The sequence below is a fragment of the Vanessa atalanta genome, chromosome 5 (assembly GCF_905147765.1).
Source record: "Vanessa atalanta chromosome 5, ilVanAtal1.2, whole genome shotgun sequence".
In the NCBI taxonomy this organism is placed as follows: domain Eukaryota; kingdom Metazoa; phylum Arthropoda; class Insecta; order Lepidoptera; family Nymphalidae; genus Vanessa; species Vanessa atalanta.
The window spans coordinates 2,934,587-2,944,859 of NC_061875.1; the positions used below are offsets into that span (position 1 = coordinate 2,934,587).

Here is a 10,273-nt window from a genome sequence, read left to right on the forward strand (position 1 = left end):
AATGTGTTTACGGTAACGCAAATCTTTTGTCAACGATGTTTAAAATCTTAATTTTAAAACAAATATTATTTCTTATCTGTGCACATTCAAATCATATCTCGAGATAAGCACAATAAAGAAAGGTAATTTGTATAAAACCATATAAACAGACTATTACATAATAAGTTGCTCGAAGCATCTTATACGAAGTTATCCGAAATGTTTATTTTTTGTGTTATAGTTTTGGTGATAGCTATTTATTTTTACGGAATTCGAAATCATGACTACTGGTCTAAGAGAAATGTAAAATATGATCGACCTTGGCCTATCTTCGGTAATTACTTCAATTACGTATTTGGAATCAAGAGTATTACTGTTACCACCACCGAGTTGTATAACAAATATCCCAATGAGAAAGTGGTAGGAAACTTTTGTGGTAATACACCAGAGCTCATCATTCGAGATCCAGATATAGCGAGGGATATTTTAAATGTTGACTTCGCACATTTTTACCTTCGAGGATTGGGTAGAGACATCAAAAAGGAGCCTCTCCTACAAAATATTTTCAGTGCTGACGGTGACTTATGGAAGCTTGTGCGCCAAAGGTTGACTCCAGCGTTTACTACAGCTAAACTGAAGGGTATGTTTCCTTTAATTGTCAAATGTGCAGAAAAACTTCATGATTTAGGTGATGACATTGTCGCAAACGGTGGAGAGTGTGATGTACGGGATCTAATGGCTAGATTCTCTACAGAATTTATAGGCGCTTGTGGATTGGGCATAGAAATGGATACGATTACCAACGAGAATTCAGTCTTTAGAAATATGGGAAGAGAAATTTTTAGCAGATCGCTTACAGATATTTTGGCCTTAGGTACCTACGAAATCTTACCAGAAATTAGAAGTTATTTTATGCAGCTTAATAAAGACTTAGACAGTTTTTTTATTAAAATGATTACAAAAGTTTTTAAACACAGAGACTATAAACCTTCAGGTAGAAACGATTTTGTCGACCTCCTGTTAAGTCTAGCAGCAAAAGGCACAATAAAAGGAGAATCTATTGAACACAGACACCCCGACGGAACACCGAAGGAAGTCGAACTGGAAATGGATGAATTGTGCTTGGTAGCTCAAGTATTTGTTTTCTTTGCTGCCGGTTTCGAAACCTCATCTTCATCGACAAGTTACGCTTTACACGAACTAGCTTACAATTCGGATTTACAACAAAAAATTCAGAATGAAATTGATCAAGTCCTATCAAAATACGATAATAAATTGTGTTACGAAGCAGTAGCAGAAATGACTCTTCTAGACTTGGCGTTCAAAGAAGCTTTAAGAATGCTCCCACCTGTAGGAGTTTTGAATAGGACTTGCGCCAGTCAATACACAATCAAACAACTCGGTATAACTATAGATCCAGGTGTTAGAATCATTATTCCTGTAAGCGCATTACATCACGATGAAAAATATTATGAAAATCCAGAACAATTTAAGCCAGAAAGATTTGCGACAGGTGATATCACATCAAAATACGTATATTTGCCTTTCGGAGAAGGACCTCGAGCTTGCATAGGTATGTTATATTTTACTCTTATTTAAAAAGTAAAAATATTAGCACAGTTATTACTTTATTTACTTTCCAGATAATATTTACTATTTAATTTAAGTTGAATGTTTATTAAAAAATATATATCTTTTCACGCCTAGTATTGTTCCGGTTAAAATAATATTCATTTATAAATATTTTTATTACGATGTCGTTTCAGGGGCTCGCTTAGGTCATATGCAGTCACTAGCCGGACTCGCCGCACTATTGCGTAAATTCTCGGTGGAACCTTCAGGAAAAACACATAGAAAATTGAGGCTAAATCACCGTCTACATGTGGTACAGGGTGTTAAAGATGGTATACCACTAAAACTAAAATTGAGAAATAAATAACTTTCCAGTACTGATGTCTCGTTCATGTGTAAACTACTTATTAACAACCTTAAATCTAGGTGTAACTAAATCTAAAATATTGTAAATGTTTTAACAATTTGAAATTACATAACAATGGAACTGTAACCTAAGTACATATTATGTATACCGACAATAATAGTGTTACTTATCATATCAATTAATAATCTCGAAACGTATTATTTTATTACTGCTGTCAAGATAAACATATCACAGTTATCAAATTTTTATACCTCAAGTAAATTAAATTAATCAAATAATATCTATTTTAATGACAATACTAATCATAACAATCATAGCAGCGAGTACTTTTAATTAAAACTACTTAACAGGGACCTTGCTTCGTGCTGGAATAAATCCTTTATGTACATATAACTTATTCCAATTGAAGTAGGAATAAAGATAAACAAACCTTAGATTTACGTATTTCATGCGATTTTCTAATAACACAGGTATATTGTGCGCTACTGAGAGTTTATGATTAATATATCTTTATTCATAATACAACACCATTACACTTAACTACTTATATCCACTTTAATTTTAAAACACCCCGTTTTGGGGGTTCAAATTGTTAACAAATAGATTGAATCATTAAACGCTTTTCAATTATTTTTTTCAATCCATTGTTATGCCATATTTATTTTGGAAATATTTTGGACAAAAAACAGGTGAATAACGGTACATTTCGTTCCTCTTGTTAGTTTGATTCGAAGCAGGATATGAAACACTGAAGTCGCATTTGAAAAGTGGCAGCAAAAATGCTCAATACTCTTTGTATAGTGAAATTATAAAAATCTGCGAGTATATCTTCCAGATATCTAGTGTGGGGAAGTTAGTTTTTTCAGTACTGATTGGCGAACAATAGACATTTGTTAAACTGAACATTGTTCATTTACGTCACATTTACGTTAGAACTTTCTAGATTTTTTCTTATTTCTGATATTACTGGCGATTATTATTATTATCACACTATGCATAATTAACTTGTTAGAAATCTATGGAATACATACTACAAGTTGTGTTGGTAAAGGCTATGATAGAGCTTCAGCGATGAGTGGAAGTTTCAGAAGTGCTTAAACTGTAATAAGAAATACTACCGCCAAACAGCAATGCTCAGTATTGTTGTATTCCGGTTTGAAGGACGAGTGAGCCAGTGTAACTACAGGCACAAGGGACATAACATCTCAGTTCCCAAGGTTGGTGGGGCATTGGTGATGTAAGGAATGGTTAATATTTCTTACAGCTCCATTGTCTATGGGCGGTGGTGACCACTTACCATCAGGTGGCCCATTTGCTCGTCCGCCTACCGATAACATAAAAAAAATGCTCATTTACTTAATTTGGAAAATGTGGAGGCTATTTAAGGGTTTAGGTACTAAAACTTGTGTCGGAATTTTTTTTCACACATTTACATTTTTTCAGTACGTTCGACTGTACTGATAGAATCAATCAAAAGTCTTATACCAGATTCTTAACACAAGATATTAATAGCAATGTGCGAAAATCGATGGGTCGAAAGACACAACGGTGTGATACATTTTACTGAAATTCTTTTGCCTATAACGCATGCTTTGAAAAACTTTAACTAATTGCTGATAACGATTCAATGTTAAGATTTTGTTATCAATCTAAACATAGTCAATAATTTTACTGGTGTTTTTTTTTCAATAATAATAAGTTTTTGTAAATACCCAAGAAGCTTAGAGCTAATACTTGGGACCTGCATAGCGCAGTCTACTTTTATAGCCCTAAATTTTTAAGTGGGATTTATAGTGTGACAAGCAAAGTGTAAAATAGTTAGTGCGCCCTTGCGCACTAACTATTCCGGTTAGTGCGCAAGGGCGGGCCCTTGCCCACTAAAACACTAGCACTAAAACTTTGGACAACTGTAACGTAGTAATGTTCCCCATGATTCACAAGCTTCTCGTGAACATGTATTGCCAACAGCAACACTAGAGCATACTTTACCTCGTTGAGGAGACTGAAAACATTTTTGAGAAACAGCACTAAACAGTCACGACTAACTAGATAAGCCTTAAAGAGAATTCACCGTGACGAACTCATCATCTTCATCGTCAATTGTCTTTGAATCTATATAAAATAATGTATTACTTTTTTTTAAATAAACTCACTTAAAAAAATTTTACTCGCCCACAAATGAATTCCAGGCTACGGAATGATACAGGCCACGATCATCATAGATTAATCAAACTCTCGACAAATAAAATGGCGTTGATTTGCCGTCAAAAATTGTTAATTTGACTTTTCTCCAGTTATGGTAGAATAGAGTATATAAGCTGTGTTGCAGAACTATCGATAGTTTGACTATCGATACTATCGCTAACACCTTTACTATCAAGACTATCGATTGTCTATCGATAGGAACTATCGATATGCAACAACACTATATTTAAGTCTATGAATTTACTTCAAATGTCATAAGTATTCGGCATGATTTTTTCCGACGTCCTAACAATCATCGTCGTTTTGTGTTCATTCGCTTAACTTATAGTTAAGCGAATGAACACAAAACTCTTTATTGACTTAACCTTTCCTTGTAAATCGCTCCATCAATTGATGAAGACGTTAGAGCTGCCGTTCGTTAGTTTTTGTGTTTATCGCGTTCAGACTGAATGACAAATGTGGCGGAGGATTTTTGTTTTATTATAATAGTTATGTATTTATTTTTAATTAATTTAACAATAAATACGTAAGTTACTTGAAAATTATGGGCTTTGTTTGGATTTTGTAGGTTGTATTGGTTTGGTAGGATACGGCTAATTATGTAAGAGGGCACAGAAATAGGGATTACCAACTGATAGAAATTTGTAATTTGAAATTTTAATAGTTCTATATAAAGGTTTTAAAATTCACGTTCATTTTAAAACTTTTTTATAGAATTCAAATAAAAGCTTTGCCAATAAGAGGAAATGTGTGAAAGAATGTTGGCACGCCAGAAATTCAAGGCGCTGTAGAGTGCCAAGATGCTTAGAAGCGTGTACGATAAATCGACACTACTCAGATGGTCAACCAGCCGCCAATTAAAAAAACACGTAAGCAACCCTGACAAATGTTTGCCCAATGCCCATGCATTGGGCAAACATTCACGTTCACGTCGGGATAGCTAAATTGAAAATACCAAGCTAGCTATCCCGACGTGAAGCTAGGACCTTTAGACCAGGGATGATGCATTCGCAAAAATAAAGTATACTGTCGTGATGCGGACCTTCCATCATCAACTTAGGCATCCGCAATACAATAATCGATGCGGAGTTGCATGCGGATGCGGATGTTGCACAATTTGCTACAAGAAGGAAATTCGTGGGGCCGGCGATAGGCGCGTGCATTGACCAATAGGAGCGAAGTTTCGTTCGATGAAAAAATTCGACGCGTTTGTTATTGTGTATCATTTGCATATCGTACAGTAAGCATTACGATTTTTAATTTACTTACAATAACTGAATTTCAATGTCACCTCCGACGCAAAGAGTTATTTGGAATTATTTTAAACCAAATGAACATGATTGGGATAAAGCTGATTGTAAAATATGCGGTAAAACCTACTCTCGCAAGGGCAGAAGAGCTTAGTAGATTTCAGAGCTAGAGTAAAAAAAAACAATTGCAGAAGGACAATACTGACGCATGTAAATATCATAAAATAGTGTTAAGATCCCGCCTAACTACATATAAGATTATTTGTGATACAAATAGCTCGTAGATTTTTGTCGACACCACCAGGCAGTGTTCAAAGTGAACAATTGTACAGTAGTGCAGATTCGATTTATGAACCTCTGCATTGAGACTGAGACTTGATCCCGAGAAAGCGGCAATATGGCTTTTTATCAAATGCATCTAATTTTCAATTTTTGCTACTATTTCTGCTAAAAATATGAAAAACCATTTTGTTCTTCCACTTTGAGAGTTTACTTTATTTCTAAATATTTTTTTATAAAAAAAAAATCTGCACCCGCAGATGTGAAAAAAATTGCAAACTCAAACTCAAACTCAAATTCCTTTATTCAATATAGAAGTATTACACTTTCTTATTGATTGTCAAGTTAAACACTACCACCGGTTCGGAAAAAGAAAACACCCTGACCTGAGAAGAACCGGCGAAAGAAACTCAGCGGGACTTTTTTTTTACGTCAAATTAATTATATACATAATTATATATGAGTAGAAACAGCCAGAAGGCGATCGTTTCATTCCCAAGGTGTGCTATCAAACATAAACTCACTAATTGTATAGTAACCTTTCGCACACAAGCGTTCCTTTACAATTTTTTTAAATTTCGCAACAGAAGCATTTTGAACGCTTTATGGGATCATGTTGTAGAAGCGTATACATTGCCCCACAAAAGAGTTACTGACTCTATGCAGTCGAGTAACAGGAGTAACAAGATTGTGTTTGTTCCTTGTACCAACGTTATGAGAATCACATTTTCTCATAAAAACATTAATATTTTTCCGTACATACAAAACATTACAGAATATATATTGAGAAGCAACAGTCAATATCTTAATTTCTTTAAATTTATACCTCAAAGATTCCTTGGCTCCCAGGTTATAGATTGCGCGAATAGCCCTCTTCTACAGCACAAATATAGTATGGATAGCGGCTGCGTTACCCCAAAGCATAATACCGTACGACATTATACTGTGAAAGTAACTGAAATAAACTAGGCGAGCCGTATCAACATCGGTAAATAATCTAATTTTTTTGACCGCAAATGCCGCAGAACTCAGTCTACCCGCCAATCCGTTTATATGGGGGAGCCACTGTAATTTGGCATCAAGAGTAAGGCCAAGAAATTCAGTTGTTTCAACTGGATCAATCGATTCCCCATTGATAAGTACATCGGGTTTTACATTTTGCACGTTTGGTGTGCTAAATTTTACAATTTTAGTCTTTTTATTATTCAGCCTAAGATTATTTACGCTAAACCAATGTACTATATCAGACATAGCATTGTTTACATCGTCATACTGTACCTGTTTCCTATTAATTTTAAAAACCAAAGAGGTATCATCAGCAAACAATACTATATCATGTTTGTTCCCAACAAGAAAGGGCAAGTCATTAATATATATGAGGAATAGAAAAGGTCCAAGAATTGATCCTTGTGGGACCCCCATACCAACTAAGACCCCAGGAGACCTTGTCCCTTTAACGTCAACCCTCTGAATTCTATTGTTAAGATAAGAAGTCAGAAGGTCGAGTGCACATTCTCTAATTCCATAGTGATATAGTTTCCTGACCAGAGTTTCATGTTGAACACAATCAAAGGCTTTGGATAAGTCGCAGAAAATCCCTAAGGCATCCTGCGACCTCTCCCAGGCTTCATAGATATTTCTTATTAGTTCGATACCTGCGTCGGTAGTCGAGCGACCCCTCGTAAATCCAAATTGTTTTCTATGAAGCAGATTGTATCTATTGAAATATGCTAATAATTGATTTAAAATAATTTTTTCAAATATTTTGCTGAGGGTTGGTAGTATCGAGATTGGCCTATAGTTGTTAGGATCTGAAGAGCTACCAGATTTAAATATTGGAATGACTTTACTATGTTTCATCAGGTCAGGAAATACACCACGTTGAACACAATCATTGAATATTATTGCAAGATAAGGTGCAATTAGATCAATAATTGAATTAATCACCTTTACAGAAATACCCCATAGATCAGCAGTTTTCTTAATGTCTAATGACTTAAATGTACAAATTATGTCATTGGTGTTTACAGGGGTAAAATTAAATTTTGATTTGCATTCACGTACATTTTCTTTCATTAATGATTCGGCAACTGCTGGAGAAGAAATAAGTAACTTAGTTGTAGAAACTGGTATGTCAGCAAAAAATTGTTCAAAAACTGAAGCAACTTCCCGTTCACTATTTATGACTTTATTATTATAATTTAAGTTCAATTCGGAGCTGCGACTGCCACCTCTACCAGTTTCACAATTAATAATTTTCCAAGTCATTTTTATTTTGTCATGTGCATTCTTAATTCTATTTTTTAATAGTTAAAGACTTTGCCAAAAAGCACACTTTTCTAAATAATTTTGAATGGTTACTTACATAGTTGCATCCGTAGTATCCCTGTTTTAGACGATCACATTAAAAATTTTCACGTTAAAGTTTGCTTATTTATATCAGGTCTTGCCACGGCTTATGCCGGTTTTAATTCTTAAAATTGTATGATATACTTATATTGAAAAAAAATGCTGTTATTATAACTATTTCTTTTTGAATGGCTAATATGGCAAATCAAACCATTGACCACGATTAAAAAATATATTTCAAATGCAAAACTTTTAGTAAAAAGAACAAAAAATAATGAAGTTGATGGTACAGAAAGCCATTTTATTTTCGTTGCTGCCAAATAAAAATAAGAGTGTAAATTCTAATAACGTCGAATTTTTTTATGAGTAAATATATAAAATGGTTAATGTGAAAAATTAACAAAATGAAAGATAATTAATTAGTATTTAATTATACACTAATACTTTTAACATTTTGAAGGATTTAATGAATATATCAAGTTGGAGATTAAAGCTGGCAATATTAACATTGGTACAATTTACATATTTATTGTATGGAAGACTTGTAGATGACAGTTATGGATATTTTTTATCTGTTCCTTGAGTTGTTTAACAACATATTTTGAATTTTGAAATAATCATAATCAACAAATGAAAATATTTCTGTGATAATGTCGATGCAATATGTTAGGATTTACTATGGACCGAACGAATCATTTGGCACAGTTTCACATAAACCACAAAAATTATGTGGCATACGAGGTAAGTCAAAATAATTTGAATCTTATGCTAAATGTATTTTAAAATCAATTTTAATCGTAATTTTAAAAATATTGTCAATTTTTTTTAATAGAATATCTTCAAAGATTGGGTTTTCGTGTAGATCTCGTACCTGTAGAATATATAAATTATTGCATGTTGGAAATGTGTGGACATGAGGTAAGAATCATAAGCAATATTAATGTATTACCGTTGCTTGTTTTTGTAAATGAATTTTAAATCATTTTTACATGGATATACAGAAATAAATTGTTACAACCGCTCTTTGGAATTCCTTGGGTGTAAGGCTTTGTAATAGCCCGTTCGGGTAGGTATCACCCACTCATCAGATATACCGCCAAACGGCAGTATACTTTATTTTTGTGTTCCGGTTTAAAGGGTGAGTGAGCGAGTGTAAATACAGGCACAAGGGACACGACATCTTAGTTCCCATTTTTTTGCCATATTTACAATGTAAAGAATGTCTAATATTCTTGCAAAAGTTAATTTTAGTAAAGTTAACTTTTGCACGTAAACAGTTAAACATTTCAGGTGTTCAGGTGCAACATAAACAATCTCTTATTCAACGCGGCTGCGGAACGCGACTCCGTCTGTCGTCGAGCTATAAATGCCGTTGTTGAATCATCAGCTAAATTCCTAAGAGCACGAAGTTACCTCTGGTCCTGGGCACTAATTGAAGACCAAATATTTAGAAGAAGCGAATACTCTCCGAAAGACTACTGGCCGTTCAATTTTGACGGAAGTTTCGATACTTGTTTAGAATGCGAGTCGTGCATTGAAGTGATTGAAAAAAAGTAATATTGTCGTTGCTAAACCGAGCTGGAATTAATCTTCAAAATAATATTTCACATTAAATATTGAAAAGAAAGACTGCCCTCAATGAATGAATGATATATTTATAGCCAGTGTCACTCAAAAAAACTCACCCCAAACTATAAAAAATGAGCCATATTTGGTTTCTATGGGTATAACAATTCCATTTAGTATACATATTATAATTTTTAATGTTTTGGAAGGTTTCGTTAGTTTAATTAAGAAAATTTAAACCAAAATAAGAACAACACAACAAAAACATTCGATTATCACGGTTTGAACATAATAATAATAATTATTATTATGAATAGTCTAAGAATATAAGGCCTTCCTCACTAACACTGGAAAATATTGATCTTCAAGCAAGATCTAGATCGTAAAGCAATGGCCACAAATGTATCATAACGACAATTCTGAACGAGACGAGACAGTCGTTCGACAAGCGGGACTTTAAATAAAAACCTAAATACAGTCAAATAAAAAAAACGTTACATATGTACAGCTGTACTTGAAATTCGTCATTATAGGTATATCATGGCCAACAACCATTATAATGAAGGTAATTAAAAATAAAACAACAATGATTTTTGATTTGTTATATTGAAACAAGTTACAAGGCTCCCGAGTTCAGTCCGCTAACAATAAATTAAATACATTTATTTTATATGTAAAATCATACATCGATCACGAACAGACAACA

General features: G+C 33.7%; 2 protein-coding genes across 2 annotated transcripts; both read left to right on the forward strand.

Annotated features, from left to right (window-relative positions):
• Positions 1 to 174: 174 nt before the first annotated feature.
• LOC125063951 (cytochrome P450 6B2-like) lies at positions 175 to 1,926 on the forward strand. The gene is made up of 2 exons (XM_047670684.1): positions 175 to 1,552; positions 1,746 to 1,926. Exons 1-2 carry the CDS (start codon positions 199 to 201, stop codon positions 1,916 to 1,918), a joined length of 1,527 nt encoding a protein of 508 aa, XP_047526640.1. The 5' UTR covers positions 175 to 198; the 3' UTR covers positions 1,919 to 1,926.
• A 6,714-nt stretch (positions 1,927 to 8,640) lies between these two features.
• LOC125064295 (UPF0728 protein C10orf53 homolog) lies at positions 8,641 to 9,624 on the forward strand. Its single transcript, XM_047671258.1, has 3 exons — positions 8,641 to 8,742; positions 8,834 to 8,919; positions 9,292 to 9,624. Exons 1-3 carry the CDS (start codon positions 8,652 to 8,654, stop codon positions 9,556 to 9,558), a joined length of 444 nt encoding a protein of 147 aa, XP_047527214.1. The 5' UTR covers positions 8,641 to 8,651; the 3' UTR covers positions 9,559 to 9,624.
• The last annotated feature ends 649 nt before the right edge of the window (positions 9,625 to 10,273 follow it).